This window comes from Asterias rubens, chromosome 1 (genome assembly GCF_902459465.1).
Source record: "Asterias rubens chromosome 1, eAstRub1.3, whole genome shotgun sequence".
Taxonomy (NCBI): Eukaryota; Metazoa; Echinodermata; class Asteroidea; order Forcipulatida; family Asteriidae; genus Asterias; species Asterias rubens.
In genome coordinates, this window is record NC_047062.1 from 7,238,935 (window position 1) to 7,258,893 (window position 19,959).

General features: G+C 37.8%; 1 protein-coding gene across 7 annotated transcripts in view; it reads right to left on the minus strand.

Moving 5' to 3' along the window:
- Window positions 1–392: 392 nt before the first annotated feature.
- Window positions 393–19,959, minus strand: part of LOC117288172 (synaptotagmin-16-like) — a 51,858-nt gene continuing 32,291 nt past the window's right edge. For 4 of the 7 annotated variants that reach the window (XM_033768948.1, XM_033768926.1, XM_033768908.1 and 1 more), the window contains 5 exons: window positions 9,236–9,390; window positions 7,576–7,986; window positions 7,115–7,319; window positions 3,802–3,917; window positions 393–3,635 (listed from right to left, as the gene is read on the minus strand). In XM_033768948.1, coding sequence (XP_033624839.1) covers window positions 3,438–3,635; window positions 3,802–3,917; window positions 7,115–7,319; window positions 7,576–7,986; window positions 9,236–9,390 — 1,085 coding nt within the window. In that variant the 3' untranslated portion in view covers window positions 393–3,437. Of the gene's footprint in view, window positions 3,636–3,801; window positions 3,918–7,114; window positions 7,320–7,575; window positions 7,987–9,235; window positions 9,391–13,926; window positions 14,335–16,724; window positions 17,640–19,001; window positions 19,812–19,959 lie in introns of those variants that run through there. The other 3 variants (XM_033768934.1, XM_033768917.1, XM_033768957.1) reach the window with 3 other exon arrangements.

Sequence of the window (19,959 nt, forward strand, 5' to 3'; positions counted from 1 at the left end):
AAGGATTACATGGCTTTACCGTACAATGGTATAGGCTTTTTGATAAATATCTTACTGATTTTCAGAGGGGGAGAAACAAAACAAGATGAAAATAGGAAGAATATCATATCTGTAAGAACCCTCTAATAGTGAAGAACACCTTGTTAAAGGAAAAAATTTTGCACTAAAAACAAACTTTCTTGGGAAAAGGTTATATCACCCACCCAACCACTGCTTCAGTTGATGGATACAATTATGTCAAGATTTGTATACAGATAGCACCACTGCTCACATGGATTGTAACTAAATGGCCACCCTCTTTTAAACACCTCGCAGCGCGCCTGCCACACGCACATGTATCTTGCAAGATTCTTTTCAAACACAAAATAAGGAGACATCTTTCAAAGTTTGAATTTGTTTTTCATTCTTGTTAATAATCCACATTACTACAGCTTTGCACATCCTCTGTGCACAATGACAAAATAATGTATACATGGAATAAGTTAATGTCAAAAAATGAATATCTACACCAAAAGGACCCGCTACTGTGTGTCTACAAAGACCACATAAGTGTTATATAAGCACATACATGTACAAGTTAGAATTACCCAAACCGATTCATCAACAGAAAAAAACCATTTATACAAAATATATTACAAAAGAAATTGGTTGTTTAGTATTATTGCAGAATCGCATAGCTGGTAAGGGACCCACTAATGCATCTTAGTACTCCAAAACTAGAACTTAATTATACAGTACCAAAAATAAAAGCTGAAAGCTATACCAAAAAATAGAAGTGAGGAAACCCTTTTTACATGTTGAGAAATCTGCAGTTTGCAAGTGAACTTTCTCTCTGGATGTGTTCACTTGTGAAAAAAACAAAAACAAAAAAACAAATCACTGATCAATCAAGTGTTCAAATGGTGAGACCAAAGTGCTCAATAATCAATATGTTATCTTCTCGAAACCCGTTTGTTCTAAGGTCAGGTAGATAAGCCAAGAGAAGAATACAACCGATTGTTTTCCAAAAAATTGTATTGAAAGAGGTTATTTAAAAAAAGCTAGATTTCATTTATAATGTTTATAGCGAATAGCAAAATATCAAGAGAGGGAGCTGTTGAACCCACACAAAGATATAAGCCATGCGTGCGCACGTCGTGCATGACAACATATACCGCGGTAGCAAATGCCCCATCTGCCTACTCGTAATGCATTGTGGTTTTGAATCGCGGTAAAACCTTATGGTAACAATGGATTGAAGAAAACTACTAAAAGCAGTTAATTGTTGAAAAGATCAACTTCAGATTAATTAAGCTCATGAAAGAAAGTTATTTTGAAGAAATATATGACTGTATTTGATAATAATATTATAGTTTTATGGAAAATTTCTTCAACCTTAGTAGAAGTATTACAGATATCATGCACAAAGACGAATAGCAACACAAAGTGTTCTCCTTTAACATTGCTCCGCCGGCCAAATGCACATAAAAACACCAGAGGACCAGCAAAAATTCACTCTAAGTAGTCCCAGCTGCCTAGTTCAGTGTTGAAAAGCATCCATATTTCATATGGAATATAGACTCGTGAAAAAGGAGGTGGACTAGTGAAATGTCCAGGGAGTCCAGCTAACTGGTCCTGCTGGCTAGTCACTGAACCAGTTAAAGACTCTGAAAGAGCTTAATAGGGTTATGAAGCACTAGAAAAATAGAATATATAAACTGTTTTTTTTTAGGAAGACATGAGGCATTGTTCTTATTAGCGCTTTTTCGTAATACTTCAGAGGTCATAGAATTTTTGACCGAGTCAAAATGAAAAGTCAAATGATAGGTAAAGTTGTGACTGACAATTATCATGATTTCATCAGTATATCGGTCTAAAATGAAACAAAGGTCTGTTGTTGTTGTGGTATTTCTTCACATTTTTACAAGAAACAAACTGGTTCAGTAAGCAAAAGTTAGCCACAATTGTCATTCGGCAACACTTTATAAGGAAAGAAAAGTCTCTGAAGTTTTTAACAGAAAAACACCCAAACTAGGCTGAAATTTTACCATGCATTAAGTTTGAATGCATTTAACTGATGGTTTACTTGTATATATAATATAAGTAGTCTAGCTAAAAATGACAATTCTGATATAATACGTAATTTATTTTGAAGTTAAATGGGTGACGCATATCATGTAGCAATATTTTTCAACAGGATGAAGACAAAAAAAACATAAAATAATGTTTAAAAAAATTTACTATTTTTCTCACTCTCCCTGCAGAATACAACAAAAAATCCTTATCAGATGACATCTCTATTTTATCACTTGCCATGCTGGAGCACTAACATAAGTAGATCATGCATACATGCAACTAGAACTGCGCGAACATGTGCTACAAAATGCAACAACTTGCATAATGCTCCAGCAAAGCAAACCTCCAGTGTTTATGTGACGTCAGTGAGAAGGATTGATTGACTTATAACTTGCATCTCTAGCCACTTCCCATGCAAAATTAGAAGGCATTATTAGTATATCACAAATTAATCCTGATCTAATTAAACTTTTTGGTAAGACAACCTTCATAAATTACTTTTAAGTGTACATTATGGCATTCTTCATAATAATTTCAGTATTTTACATCAAGCACTTGCTTATTTTTAGTCTAAATAAACTGCTTGTGGCAACCCGCTCGACTAATATTTTAAGAAAAAATTAGTAAATGGCCCGACGCTTCGACCCTAGCAGAGTCTTTCTCAAAGGCTTGAATTAATGATGTGGTAGAGCTTGATAAACAAAATATATTTCTTCAAGACATGGTGGTAACCGCAAATTTACTACTATAGTTTTTATTATGATTAATACCATGCAACGTCTCGAACATCGTTTCTGAAAACATTAAGATTAGGAATCGAATGATCTCAACACCAAAGCCCTACTTGACATGGAATGACTAAATGAATACATCTTATAAACTCTTCTTTTTTCCAGTTAGTATCCCTTAATTTCCCCTTAATCTATGAAAACATTAACAATAATATTAACAATAATATTATATCAGTTTGTTAGTAAAACTAATTGGTGTTGCAGTTAGTGTCATTCATATGGAATTTTTGATAAAGTTCTGAAATTTTTAAACTAAACCCCACTCAAGCTAGGTGAGGAATGAAACATTAATCAAGCAACCGCTTATGGTTAGTACTTATATATTAGTAGGCCACAAGGAAGAGTCTCTCGCTTGTTAAACTCAATGCACATCATGGACGATGTATTATTCTTGGCATGACACTTTCTTAAGCCTGGTTCACACTTCCTACAAATGCGAGTATTAAATTTGACGTCGCATGGCTGTTTTCGCAGTGAATGTTTCGCAGGGCAGGAGTGCGAATTACTCCTTTTACGAATTTGTGACGTCAAAATTTACATTGCATTCACAGGAAGTATGAAACGGGCTTTACTCCTTCTACGAGTTGGCGCCTACTTGTCCGACATGGCATGCCATCTGCAGACTTGGTGGCCCTTAGACTCTCTCATCTCTTTCCAGTGGGCCGTCTCTTCATCGCTACTGTTGCTAAGACCCATGGTGAACCAGCCGATGGTCTCCTTTCGCTTCATGCCGCGCTTGTTGAAGACGCTGAACATCAGGGTCACATCAGCAAGTTGGAATTGTGCAACCTGTGTGGGAAAAGCAATACACATGAAGGGTATTCTGTCAAAAGTGTAAGCTATACAGATAATTTATGTGAGTGTAACTGTACTGTTTTTCTTTTTGTTTTCCTTAAAGCTTCATGTATTAAAGGTACATGTGTAGGGTCAAACAATGGCTCTCATTTTTATTTACCTGGAAGATGAATGTTTCTTTGAAGGTAGGGTTGGGTTGACCACGTCGGACCGATGTCTTACTCTTCGTCATTTCAAAGCCACTTGAAGACATCAATGCAATGCGTACATAGGAATCTAAATATCACACAAGGGTCAAACAAGGTTTCATTAGAATGCTGTTGGTAGTTATTTTCTATTGGGATAACTTTGCATCACTAACTAGTGAGGGACTATACAGTTTTCGCTGTACAGTAAAATTTATAAATACCTACATAATTATTATTGTTAAAAATTGTTGTATAAAGTTAAAGGTGCCTCTTAAATATCTACATTGATATAATTAAAATGTATGTACAAAATTCCAACAAAACTGGCCTAAAGGCCTAGATTCCCATCTTGTGCGAAGAACTTATTTCTGCCTTTGATAAAGGCTATACTTCTTTGAGAAAACTTTAACAGCTGGATGAGATTTTAAGAGTATCCTAAAAGTAACATCAGGAAAAATCCTGAACAAATCACACCCCTGAATCTTAATTACATTGGGTATAGAAATACACATCTGAAAGACAATCTATAAAACACATCGATAAAAGCTATAAATTTAACAAACGAAATCATCAACAAACTTTTTACGGTGAAAGTGAATTACAATTAAAATTAACAAGACGAGATGAATCAAAATAAGAAAACCTATGACTGTACACTTATAACAAAACAGAAACTGGGTTTGATCTGTGAGGTGTAGTATAAAGTTGGAACCACTAACCAAACTGATGGACTTCAAAATGAGAAAAAAAAACACTTCAAGGCACAGTTTAACAGGCATTTTACTCTTTTTTTTTTAAATTTTTTATTAAAAAAAAAAATATATGAACAAACACCAAGACATAACTGAAACATTTATCTCACTTGACCATATGGATTCCAATTACACCTCATTACTCAATAGAAGTGAAAGGTATTCATCAGAATCATAGTCAACATCTGATGATCTGAACCTAATTTGTTTCCATTCACAACATTACACAATACGGTATTGTTACTGTTGATCTAAAAACACAAGACGTATTTGTATGGTCACAAGTTTAATGGCATGACACTTAAGGCCCTTTTCAAAACCATAGCTTCGGCTTTGGATTCGGCTTCAGGCTCCTGCCTCTCGTCTGAAGCCCTGAGGGGCGTATGATTTTCAAAACAACCGCGGAGCCAAGCTATCCTGAGCCGAATCAAAAGCCAAAGTTTTGAAAAGGGCCTAAAACTACTGGTCTTAGTTCTGTTATCTTAAGTGAAATTCCAGCCCTGCACTTTCCCTCTTTTTCAACCCCTACATTTTTGGTCTGTTAAGCAATATTCTGTCTTGAAGGAAACAGAGCTTGATCCGTCTATTCAGTGGAAGACTAGTGCTATACATACTCCCTAAACTCATTGTGTATTTCAATGGTTAGAAACCTTCCCAGGCTTGATCTCTATAAAGCGCCCTGGAATGCATGCATTCGCTCTCCACTTAACCCGCATTCTTCCACTGATCAAAATCTCAACAAAAAACTTTTTTCACACACAAGCAATAAGCCTTTTTGTGATATGGCGGACACAATGCTACAACAACTATTAGGTTTGGGCAACTTTGTGTATCAACCAAACTAAACAGTCCGCCATACCTCAAAAAGCCTTATGAGTTTAAAGGGGGTGATGTGCTATTGGTAGCTCAACCAAATTTCAAATTTTTACTGAGCAACTTAAAGCACCCACAAGAAACGTTTGGCCCGTGTGCAAGTCACCATATAATAATTCTTGAATGCAGTAACTCAAAAGAAAAATGGACTCTTTTACAGCTATGTAAGACCAGTTGAATAACAAACAATTTTGCAGACAATAGGAGACTTTCCACACTAGGTGGCAGCAGACATACCGGGTAAATTTCCATTGTTTACGTAGTTCTGAACATGCGCATAATTCTGAGAACAATGGATTTACCCGGTAAGTCTGCTGCCCTCTATCGTCCCAGAAAGTCTCCCATTGCCAAAGCATCTGTTTAAATTCCCTTGCTACCATACAGGCCTGTACTGTTGTGCAAGTAGCTCAAGCATTTCTCAACCAGTGAGTTCACATGTAATGTAATTTGCGGGCATTCCCAGAGAGCATTATTTTACAAAAACATGTTTTAAAGGTATTATTTCAGAAACTTGCGTTAAAAACCAGGTTGTGTAGATAAACCATGTTCATAGATCTCAATAAAAATAGACATATAAAAAGAATCATTGTTTAATTTTAGTCTGAAGCTAACGGATGATAAAGTACTAAAGCCATTTTTCAGTAAAATATTCCTTTGATAATATGAAGGCAAATTCCAGAAAAACTGTATCTGAAAACCTCTAAAAAAAAACATGAACCAGTTAATTCTGGTTGTGACCACAAAAATTAAGGACAATTTGTTTCTTGGCATGTCCAGAAAAAGTGAGTTGAATATGGAACCATTCAAGCTGAAAGACATTGTAGTTAGCCTTGTAATTGAACGATCCACGTGTGAAACTGTGTATAGGCACTGAATACCTCCCATACCGTAAACACTACCCGTCAACCATGTCAACTATATGCCGACCTTGAACCTTAAAATGAAAAATATGTTTTTCCTTGAATGAACTTTACAAAATTGCCTGCAATGTGTGTTTATGAGCGGATAATAGAGGTTTAAAGAAAATAGCGACGTCATAACAATAACGGATACAATAGCACTATGCTATGGCCACAATATAACAATGAACGAGGCCACAATGACAAAGGAATAAACACAAATTATTCGCGCTCCACTCTTCTTCAACATATTTACATGTAAAAACTAGGGAAGCAAAGATTGGATATTCTCTGAAACCTTAAAATTCTAAATGTTTGCTCTTGTTCTATTGAAAGGCAAAGTATACCTTTTTGGAACCGTTTAAATTGTTTTAATCCTTTATAATTTTTTTAAAAATAAGTGTAACGACCATGAGAAAATCTCATTTTAAAAGGTGGTTGTATCCTTGAAATACTTATGGTCAAAAATCTGGATTAAAAATGGCCACGCAGGAAGAATAATCTCTCTATACACAATCCGAAAAAAACGTAACTGACAGTAACACAGATTCATACATTCTGGACACATCACATTTGAACACATTACTTTGACGTGCATTGTTTGCTCAAAATGCTTTCTACTATTGAAAGCTACTGTGCACTTCTAGCCCAAAGTGTTTAATGCCATTCATTCTATGAGTAATTACCAAATGTACATCTTTAAATATACATATTATTGGGATGAGTTGGGATGGAGAGGGTAAACTGGTATACTGACTAACCTGGTGCCCTGCCTGCTGCATGTTGCTTAAAGTGACTTCCCTTGATCAGCTCGACAGCGAGACGCCCCGTGGTGGCGTTGTAAGTCAATCCAACCAGAAGTTCAGGTAGTCCACCGTGAGCGAGAGACTGTAGCGAAGCGTTACTCTCCCCGCTGGCTGATAGGTCTGAATTACTGGAATAAGGGGATGCTGTGCCACCTCCCACCTGTGAAAAAAATACAAATAAACGTTGATGGCTTGGTCACAATACTAGACATATTTCCGTACCTGTGTAATTTCAACCGATACTAAAAATGAATCTTAGTGCCTTGATGATGTAACACGAGATACAAGTAATATTGTGTCTTGTCTGTCAATGACGGCACTCCTGGCACACAAAAAAGAACTCCGCTACATACAAAAAAGACAACCAAAGTTCAACATAGATATGTTTTCAGATGTGTCTGAAACTGAGAACTTACAGCTTCACTTCTCGAGACTAAGTTGACTATGACGCTCTCCTTTGAGGAGGTGTTGAGGGATGAGAACTTGACGAGGCCCTCGCCGATCAGTCTCTCCTTGCGCATTCTCTCGGCACCGTACAGCCTGAAGCGGATGGCCGAGTTGACCAGCTCATGGGGTCGGATGCGGGTGAACCGGAAAAGCTCCTTGAAGACGGGCTCCTCGCTCTCTCGGATTCGGGTCTTGGTGCGTTGCTTCTTGGGATAGAGCATGATGCGCAACCTCCACGCCGAAGCGCCCCCATTCTCCTTGGTAGGCAGCCCAAGGCCCTTGATGATGGTGATGTTCATTCGGTTACCGTCTCCGTTGTAGTCGAAGATCACCTCCAGCTGTCCAATGGTGGGGGCAGACTCCTGATAGTTGAGAACATCCTATGTATATACCCCACAAAAATACCACAAACTTATTAATATGACACTCCGAACTTGAAAAGTGTCGTTATCTTTGATAAATGATCTGCATGTATTCTATAGGTCAACTGTGACCACCACAATTGTTTGCTCTTTAGATACCAGAAACCAACAATAAACTCTACAAAATAAATGTTTGCACTCCAATGATAAGGTATGATTGCAGTCACACCTTAAAATGTGTCCTCTGTGCAGAGCCTGATATTGCACACTTATACTTTGCAAAAAAATCCAAATCACTTCGTAGCAAGGTGAATTGTTGTGTTACAGGCGAACAACTTTTGTCACATAAAACACCATGAACAACAGCACTTTTCTGTTATTTACCCCACACCCCCTACCCCCCAAAAGAAATTACCCACATGCTTGGAACTTTGATTGTGAATCATAAACTGTGTTCGGCAACAATTACATGATAAAACCTATATTGACTTTACAGAGTCTATACACAACTGGTAATTGCCTTTAATAGGCCTCTTATCACCTGAAAGCTTATTACAAAATCATAAAACTTGAAAGGACTTAAAAAAACGTTGGGTATGAAAGGAACGTTACAGAATTGGTTGGGAAAAAAAAACCGTGAAGATCACAGATTTACATAAAACTTACACAGTCTAATGATGATGATAGTAGAAAACATCCCTTGAATTATTTCTGTCTGAAATTTAATATTTGATGAAAAATAAATAATCTAACTTCGCGTTTGGAGTTTATCGCTCAGTGAGCATTTTATTCATTTTTGTTTTGGCATCGATGCAATGCAAAATTTTTAATCCGTTTTTCACTATTCTCTCGTGACCCAGATGGCTGATCGATCTCAAACTTCTACAGGTTTGTCAGTTTATGTATAATGGTGGATTTACACTGCCAGCAATTTTTTTGCTAGAAAACCAATTCTGTAATGTTCCTTTAAGAAAGTAAAGTACAACCATCTGGAATTTCTTGGTGAAAAAAAAGAGAGTAGAGAGAGAGAGAAACAAGATAGAAACAAAGAGAGAGATTAAAGATGTTAAATTTGCATCAGGGATAAAGTTTATTAATTTTGGTTAATACCCATACACCGATGTGTGTTAGCACTGTATACTCAGTACTTTCCCGGAGTCCTGTGAAACAAATATCACAGGCACGACAGAAAACAATATCACAGGTCGTGGATTCGAATCCCACCCGAGTAAAGAGAGAGATAAAAACCAAAGATGTGTCTACCCACCTCAGGCACAGGTTCAGGTTCTCCGGCAGTCACAAGATAGGCCTCGTCCCCGCCTTCCTCCCGGATTTCTTCTGGATCATCGTGGTACTCCAAGGAACCTGTACTTCCTCGAGTCATACCCTGCTCTGCCAATGATACGTCATCTCCTCGAACACCTTCAGGAGAAAGAGAAATAAAGCAGGTTGTCTCGTCAGTAACGGGTCTCAAACTCAGGCCTGATACTTCACGGAGGCAATGAACGCCCTTATGTCCCCCTGGTCATTGCCTCGGTGCCCTTGAAATACTACAGTAGAAATTTACAATTTCTTAATAGGGTGCCCTTTACCAAAAAGAACACGCCCAGTGCCTTTGCCCTTTCAAAAACCAAGCATACATGTCTGCAAACGTCCCTGCATAGCTTACAGGACTGGTAAGCTGTGCATTTTTTTGCTTTCAGGTTTTAATTATGTATTGTCATAAATGTATCTTACTGATGTATTCATGGGAGCAATCACAACGATTTTAAGGGTCAAATGAAGTTACATTCACACACTCATAAATAAGTTAAAGCATTTACAGAATTGATTATAGACAACTAAAAAAGAAGAAATCTAAGTATTTTTCATTAAAGTAGGTTGCACGGTTTTTTAGTAGCCCACAGGGCAAGTTGACAAGTGGTGTCTACTAGCCTGCAGCAGTTTTTACTGACAATGTACACAAGGCTAACATTAAGGGTGAGTGAGCCCTGCTTTTGTATACATGCAACTTGTGATCAAAACAGTAACTAGTCCAACACAAAACAACTCGTCTGAACAATTTGTGGTAAACATTTTTGTGGTAATGTTCTTTTTGTGTAACAATAAGTAAAGATTCAATGTAATGATAAGTAAGGCATCACTACCAGGGCCCGTCTTTAGAAAGCTGTTTATCCCCCAAAATGGGGATTTAGCAAATTTTTCTGATGAGCAAACAATATACATCATATACTTTGGCTGGTAACCTGTCTCTGCAAAGCAAACTTGTGCTGTAATAAGCAATTTCCTGGCTTAACAGATATAACAAATTGGGCCCAGCAATCTATGCCATCTCTTTTAGAAAAGTTGAAAGTGGCCAACCTCAAGGTTACAATTTTGTTCTGTTTACACCAAGTCATGTTAGCTACTCCCTAAGAAGAACTACACAAGTACTGATATTGGGTAGCCAACTCAATAAAAAGCAAGTTTGTGAGTAGGTCTTACGTCAGACAGGAGAACGCGCTAAAATGCAGCACTTTAAGGTCCAACTAGTTAAACATTTTAAGCAATAACGTATTTATCAGATGTGCCCAATGTCATTATGTAATCGGCTGAATATTGAGACCATCATCTTTGTAGAAGTACAGAGCACTCTCATAATGAGGTTCTGATTTTTTAAAGAGTCCTAGATTGCATTTCTGCTTGGTATGTCTGGTTTAGTTGTCCTCTCATAACGACCTTCCTAGTATAAAGAGGTTACCTGGCCATGCCAAGAAATCTCGTTATATATAGAGATTTCTTGGCATATTACATATTAAGCGTGGACTGTATTGTGAACTGGTCCTTTCTTATGGCTTATGGATGGCTTCAATGCACTTCAATTCATCAACTCCATTAAGAAGCGAATAATAGCACAAAAAGGTAACCACTACCAGCAGCCCAGAATCTTGACCAGTCTGGAATCAGACTCAGTCTAGACAATGTAAAACTAGGTGTGGTCAACCAGACTACATGCAGCAGGCCTATATGCTTCATTTGTTAAGGGCAATGGTACCAGTGCATTTTCTCTTTGGTAAAGGGCATCCTATGAGGAAACTGTAAATTTGCCTCTGTGAAGCGTATCAGGCCTGCATGCATGTGTGTACACCAGGGAACAATTTCATTCTCAAATAGCAAAATATTAAGACTGAACATGTCTTGTTCACACTGAGTGCTCATATTTAATAGCAATTGATGAACTTTGAGAAGCAATTAGTGCATTTTGCTATTTTGATCACTTATTTTGGGAGGTTGTCGCGGCCTAGCGCTTATGAGCACCGCACTCGAGCTCTGGTGTTTCTGATCAGCCGTGGGTGGTGACCTCAGTCCCGACACTCAGTCCTTGAGCAACTTTTATTATTGTTGTTCCTTCGGATGGGACAATTAAGCCATAGGTACGGTGTGCTAGGATTGTGCACATAAATGAACTCAGAATAATTATCGCAGAAGAGTAGGGGTTAACCCCAATGTTTTTGGTTCACAAGGACCTTTATTTACAGGTTTCCCAAGTTTTCTGAGCTAGATAAAGTTCACCTATGAGGCCTTCCATAGTTTCATTACCAGAAATATATTAAAAATAACAAACAAGAGAAAGAATCTACTGCACATGTCTACTAACTCAGCTTATAATGGAAAGAAATTTCACTAAATATTAACTTAAAATAAAAAACCATGATATCAAGAGAGCTTTAAAAAGAAAAAAAAAAAAGGATATCAGCACTCGGCTTGCATCTATTAAAAACACTTGCTTACGCATGAGCGTACAATTTTGTTTTTCAATTAAGTCGTCTCTGTTTCTACTGTATATCAGTTTAATATCACCATCCCACACACAATGTGCACATAACAGTGTCCTGTTTGCATTTATACCAGTACAAAAACAAATGGTCAAGGTCCATTGCCAGTATTGATATGACACTGATTGAAAGGGTGACGGCTTTGATACATACCTGTATGTGGCAAGATCAATGTTGTTTTTTGTATGCACCCATTCTACAGTGCATGGGTACAGTCTATCGACGTTGATATGCCTTTTAGTCAAATTGATAAGTTAATCTATGATAATGAAGTATTTGGTATACTTTTTTAGCATTCGAGGCCATTAACTTTGTTTCGTGCATTTATACCATAGATCCTTTTGGTTAGTAAGCAGCTAATTCTATATTCTCAAAACTTATTGTCATGATTTTTTGTGTGCAGAGTAATCCAGATTACATGACCATTCACAAATTGCAACAAGAAGTAAATTTTGTCAAACTTGGGGTATATTTTGAAAAAGAGTGAAGATTGATCTTCAGATGTGTATCAGTTTTAATTGCTAAGAAAAGTTTGACCATGACATAAAATCTTAAAATGAATCTTTTCGTGTGAAATCGAGCCCAGGATAGACAATTTCTTCAAAGCTATTGAATGTTCAATAAGTAAGCAAGATTGGAATGGCCTAAGTCTTTGATCCTTAAAAGTGCAACTGGTGTCCCTTACAGACATAATGCTCCCACAGGAATTGAATTGCTTTATTTTGATCCATTTTGAGTGTGCGCATACTGTACACAGATCATTGGGAAGGAGTACAAAGAGCGCAAACAAGATCCTAACAAGAGAGTAAATATTGCCCTGATTTCATCTTACCACCAACACCAACCTCAAACAAATAGGTAAAAAAGTGAAATATTACTCGAAGACTGTAGCAGTAAACGAAAAGTTGTCAGTGATGTTTGAAGCTTTTGATTTCCTTTGATTGGTGTTATAGGAATTATAAACTTGCGGGTACAACCACTGCAACCATAATTAAATCTCTTTTGGTGGGAGCGTTGGCTCTGGAAAGAGCTGGTGTGGTCTCAAAGGAGTCTCAAACAGTACACTCTGCTCGTCAACAGGAAAACGAAAACTTGAAGTCCAACAGAAAATTGTGTGCAGTTATTTAAAGGTACGCACATACACGTATTCTACTGCAATGTGGGTTCATGAAAGGACTGTGTTTACTTTGACTGGCACACAATAGTCAACTTGGTATAACCTTCTCAGGTTATTTCTATTCATGCAATGGAACTCCTAGTAATGTCAACACGTTCTACCAACAGTGAATTGAGTACACCTCGTCATCACTATCACACAAATTTAGTCTGGAATAAGTTTGACAGTTAAAAAAAACCCAAAGGATATTATATATTCTGTAAACTGGTACACGTGAAAGATGCAGAATATTTTGTGAATCTGTTACAGATATTTTACAGGGTTACTGATATTTGAAAGTTTGTACTGCAGATATGATTCAAGCATTTTGAAATATGCAAGTAAAACCAAATACATAAACAACTTTTCAGAGTACATTTGTTTCAACATAACTAACTTTTGTATGAAACTTGTCTTCCCTTTATGTTACCTGTGTGCACTCTGGTTGTATCTTTTACATCATGTACTTTGAAGTTTGACGTAAAAAAACCACACCAAACCTGCTTCTATTACATGGATTTTAAAACACTTCAAAAATGCCACCAAACCAAGCATACAATTTTTCTAAGAAGTGTTATCTTCAAGAAAAAATTGATGTGCCTGGCCGTACAGTCAGTATGTGCCTGAAAATCTTAGTCAAAGTTCAGTGATGAATGAACTCTCGTCAACATGTTTTAATTATACAAGACTGCAGATATTCATTATAAAAGATATGAACGATTTTACGCAACCAGTTTTTCAAAAAAAATTACCCTTGTCATAAATGTCACAGACCTTGTATATAAATTTGTGCTACCTGTGAGGTAATTCTTTCCTCAATGACACAGATGCCAAAAGTCTAGATGTTGGTACTCTAAGGTTAAGTAAAAAGAAATTGACACTTTCTTTGTAAACACATTGCTTACCAGAGGAAAGTTTACCTGCAGATTGTGCTACAACGGTTCCTATTTAAAACTTTATGTTAGCCATAGTCTGACATGAATATACCTGCTGGTCCATCCACTGTTGTTGTATGTTCCACCTCATCCGTTTCAATTTCCAGACCGATCCCGTTCTCATAATGTCCAGAGTCATGACTCGAGCCTCTCAGAGACCCATTGAATAAATCCTTTGCCGAGGCCACCTCGATCCCATCGGCACTTGCCGACTCACTCTTTTCATACACATCTCCGTCGTCTGGTGGTGGGGCTGAACGCTTAGAGAGTAACCCCCGTATACCAAAAGATTGTCCAAACGGAGGGCACAAAGTTATACACTTCAAGCACATGATGCTGCCGCTGACAAACACCAACAAACACAGGCTTAATGGATTCTTAAAATCTTTGCATCAATCACTGCATGATAGGACAAGCACATGATCATCATACCTGTGGTCTGTGCACACATCTACCACTGACCCTGCTACATACCACTGTGAACCGCAAAGGCTCTGATACAGTCAAAGCGCTATGGTCTACCAATCCACAGGCAAGGTTAATCATTTACATAACAAATACCAGCTAAGATTTGTGCTCCACATACTGGGAGTATTCACCTGTCACAAGGGTTGCCGCTCTAAACATGCCCTGGGCACTATTCAGCGTGATAAATACCGTGAACCAACGCCACAAAAGAAATCCACTTCATTTTGACAATCACAGCAGCCAATACCTGAACATGGCTGTAGATATATGTGAGCATATTTTAAATGACAAAATCATAACAACATGACAACTCTGTGAAGTTAACCCACTTGCGCTTTTTCAAAGATGGGAAAAGTTTAGGTTCAACTTTAGTGAGCTATGACAACACTGAAAAGAAACTGAAGTCCAAATCGGACCATGGAGGTTCTACCTCCATGATACGGAGAAAGATAACTATGAAGTCCCAAAAAACAAGCCAGGATTTTTATCTTTGAGAGGGCAAGACCATTTGCATTTAGCAAAGGGCACTTCCATTGGAAATTCTATTGGAAACTTTCAAAGGAACACAAAGGCCATGACCCTAACGCAATGGCATCCATGTAATTCCATGCAGGCCTGCAAAACATTTGCTGAATTGCCTACCTAGTGTCCTGCTGATGACACTTGTACTACAGCTATACTTTGTTGCTTTCCAAATAAATTTGTTGATGGTAGTTTACCTCAACATCAGGCCTCATACAATGTACTTCCTGATGGAGGCAATAAGAGACTTTCCAACACTAGGTGGCAGCAGACATACCGGGTAAATTTCCATTGTTTACGTAGTTCTGAACATGCGCATAATTCTGAGAACAATGGATTTACCCGGTAAGTCTGCTGCCCTCTATCGTCCCAGAAAGTCTCCCATTGCAGAGCAAAATGTTACAAACAAAAACATCATTTTCTACCCAACATAAAGCATTCAGTGTGCACAATAAAATATATTTTTTTGAAAACGTTACAAAAATGCGCCGCATAATAGGGTTTTCAAATAAAACCCCCTTTCAACTGTCTAGCCTATGTTGAGATTACTAGATGAATACATGTCCTTGGTTTATGCAAGAGAAACCTTATAAGCATCAGACCAAAAGAAAGTACAGTCAATGGGACAAGACGAACTTACTTTTTCATACAAGAAATTTTGTTAAGAAACAAGGACAGCAAAACACAAAGCAGAAAAGAGATTTGGTCCTTAAAAATGTACTCTTTATAACAGATGCTAACCGATGAAATTTGAAGTACGTACATTTACAGAAGTGGGAAATATGAGCACAATGTGCTGGTTGTAATGTAACTGCACTTGTATATCAAATCAATAAAACACACTCATGGCGAGTGGTTGCAAATAATTATAATGAAACCGTCAATGTGAATTCAACCTAAAAAGGTTCCAATGATTTATATTGTGTTTTAAGCTGGCAGGTCCCAAAATAAAAAACAATAAAAAAATATTTAAGCTGATAATGACAAGAGAATAATATATTCAAGCAAGATAACAAACCAGTAGGCCTAATGACAAGAACAAAGCTACATAAAAAAGTATGCGCTAACAGCGATCAGTATCTTATTTGGTGTAAAAACCAAAAGATGAGCTCAAAAAATGCATTCCAAACTTAGTGTAGAAACCAAAAAAAGGACCTATAGAAATTCCAAAGTTGGTGTAGAAAGATAAAATGGACCCAAGAAGTTACTCACAATTATGTACACCCACAAAGTTGTATCTAAGAACATTGGCAGCAAACATTTTTAGGCAAGAAAACATTCACAGGAGGTATAACACAGGGTGTTTCTGATCAACAGAGTGTGGGTTCGAGTCCGGGTCTTGACACTTGTGTCTAAAGCAAGTAAGCTCTTAAGACCAGTATTGCTTCGTCGTTCCTATGGGATGTTAAGCATGCAAAGCAGCATGTTGTACATTGCATGTAATGCATGTAAAAGAACTAAGTCACATTTATTTATTAAGAGGAGTTTACCCAAGTGTCTCTAGTAGTGACTGCTGAATGCGCCGCAGCACCTTGTAAACCATTAGACGTTTCTACATAAATAGGTCTCCCTAATTCAAAACAAAGCTCTGCTTAAAACCTGTTGAAAAACTAAGACAATTAGCATTTTGATATGGCCCTAGGGGCGTGATAAAGTGCAACATCAAATCCGAGTATTATTATTATCTTGGTAAATCCATGATAATATTGAAATATGTGATTTATCGTTGTGTCACCTATTTTGTACAAGTAGGTGCATCCATAAGTCTGTGGTACCACTCAGACACTTCTTATCTGTACCTACTTTATTAAAAAACACACAATATAAGGACTCTTGATTCCAACTCAAATCGAAGCTCACCATACAACCTGTAGATCTGTTCCCTCGACAAGAATTCCTCTTCCGGTGGCTTAAATGTGGTTGCATTTTTTCTTGACCAAGTCCTACTGCCCATTTCGTTAACCCCACGGTCGGGTTCCCTTCGATGTTGCCTTGACCTTGAGGAGCTTGCATCCTCAAGCGTCCTCTCTCTCAAGTTGCTAGTTTGATTCAGAGGTTTTGCATACAGATATTCAACCGATGCATCCGTTCCAGTCAGAATAATTTCAGGGTTACTGGTGGTGTCAGATCGGTGATCATCCAAACTGTGGACTTCAGCAGAGCCATGCACGTCTATGACTGGTGAACACTCCGCGGATAAATTGATCACGCACCAGTCTTGTAGCAGTAGAACCGGGTCACCGAAAGAGAGCTCTGAGTCTGTCTCGCTGATTGGTAGAGTAGTACAGCTACACCAACTCACGTACCTTCTAAGGTAGTATCCAATGGGCATGATACCAGCTGCTGAACATTCACTGAGAAAATCGATTCAATCTGACCATTGACTTATTGCCGGCAAGGCTTGTTCTTGAGAACATAAGAAACTTGGAACTGATGATGTTATGTTGAAAGATGTTGGGAATACCCCAAAAATACAACAGAGACTTGCATGTTTCGGAGTTCCTGGCATCAGAATGACTCATATTGTGTCAGCATTAAAGTGGCAATATTTGAAGCTGTACCCTTTGAATGGCAGACACATGATAACTACATCCATCCAGCCAGGTATCTGGTCTGACTCCTCACAGGAAATGTATCGTGCATTTTTCACTGATATATCCATCAACCACTAGTCAGTCGCACAAAGGTCTCATCTTCTACATTTCAAGCTTAGTGGCTAACAAACAGAGCATCAATGCAGGCTTCCTGGAGATTAAGAGTTACCATACATTGGAAACTCTTCTTACGCAAATGAAAATACGGAGAGACTGTGCAGTTTTTGTCCCACGATAAATGATAATTCTACAATATACCAGCAATATCACAGGGTTGTTGCCAATGCAATGGCACTCGACTTGAATACCAGCAAAAGGTATATCACCAATACCATAAAAAATGTCACCAAACACTGTAATAACTCAATTCCCACATCACATGGTAATTTGAGTCAGTGACTTACTAGTTCTATAACAGTTCCAGTATGCTGTACATGTGTATAGATTAACAATAACTAAAAAAAAACTATGGAAGTGTAGTCCAATCGTGTTAAAATTTAATAGCAATACAAAATTTAGTTGGCTAGAAGTTCAGCAGCTTTCGATAGTATGGAGTATTTTTTAGAAAAATTACACTTTGAAGTAACGCAATTATAGAAAAGGATGTTTTTATCCCCCAAAATTTGAATCAGAAAAATGTTACCGTTAGATACGCTTTTCAGACAAAACCACTCCGGAATTTCGGCAATATCTCAAAAAGGCTACCATCTTTTCAAATGAATTTTCACAGGTTAATTTGATTGTACATGTAGGACAAAAACAATCGAATGAAATGATTATTAAAAATTAAGGCATTCTTTGCCTTTAACTCTTTCAGGCGCAGACCAGTCGCTAGTGAGTTGTTGAAAATAGTTGTAAAATGAAAAAATAACAACCGCACGGCCACACACTTTTCAGAATGCAAACAGGACTCTTGAGGGTGCTATTGTGACCCTTTTTTTTTTGGGGGGGGGGGGGGTGTCACCATTTGTAAATGAAAGGGTTAAACAAATAAATGTGTATATAAGATCAATTTCTCCGTAAGATATATGGTGCAGTACACTCCATCTAAAAAAGGATCACTGTACTTTGCACAGAATGTAACCTTCACATCTGGATCACTTGAACTTATATCAGTAGTAATAGACTCTGTGCATAAAATAATAATAAAACACTTAATATCGGGTAAATGATTGAGGGCTTCTGAGCACATAAAAAAGGAAGCACAAAAAAAATATCTCGGAAAAAAACCTTATGGCGCCACCATTTTTTACCTCATTTTTACAAAAAGGGATATATCATTGAGGTAAATTAGATACTATATTATTCCATATCGAATGAAAAAGTGGTGGTGCCATACGGAAACTTTTCCGAAACTTTCATATAAAGAAAACAGTCACAAAGTTTAAAAAGAATAACAGATTTGTGTAAAAAAAGCAACACATTTTTACACCCAAGAAAATTATTGATTTAGTATTACACAATCAAGATTATTGTGATGACCTCAGGTGAAATGGGTCAAAACCCTTGCCCTCAAAAAATTAAGGTGAAGGAGTCTTCTCACCTGTTGTTCCAGTCGCTTTTTGAGTATTACCGACCCTTTTAAATGTGTAGGAGAAATCACTGTTTCCATCATCAATATTCCTAGTTCGACTTCCCAAAGATCCATTGTCTTTGGTTTGGTTATAGATGTTATCTTTCCGTAACCCATCCCTGGCGTTATTATAAGATTTATCGTTTGAATTTGTCTGTACAAGGTCCGGAGCGTTGACCAGCAGCAGCAACTCTGGCTTCCCGCTGGTGTCACTATTCTGGGAGTGGGTTTCGCTCTTTGGCAGCTCGGATACAGAGGTTAGAGCAGAGGACAGGAGGGGTGTGGTTTCTTTCAGCGTACTGCCACTAGACACAGAGAACACATCATCATCATCCTTAGCAGGAGACTTACAGCAACAGCAAAGACTCCCAGCCTTGCCCATCTCTTCTAACTATAGTTTAGTCTTAAACTCCAAGGTGCAGACCAAAGTATTATGAACTACCAATAATCATTGAGCATGGAAAACAAAGTTTAACGTAGAGTCCACTTAATGTAACAATGGTGTATGCCTGCTTGTGTTCGCCTCCATGAAGCTATGCAGCAAGGTCCCAGCTCAAGAAACGTATATTGAGATACTGGTGTACACAATTGGAGCCACAGTCAACAAACAATTCGGAAGGAAAGAGACCTTCATGCACCAACGACTGAGTGTTTTGAAGCATGGAGGTAGAAACAGAGTCAACTCTATGCCAGTTGAAGTACATATGTACATGCTTGAATGCAATTCAATATGCTGAATGGGTGGCTGGAAGAAATCTGCACTGTCTGCATAACTCAAACAGCTTGAGTTCTAAAACTATATGTACATGATTCAACCATGGAGGTAGGACCCACGGTTCAATGGTGTAACATAATAGACCTAAGCCACTGAGCATTTGGAGCTGAAAAAAAAATACTACCCACATGCATGGCTGGTCATACAATTACA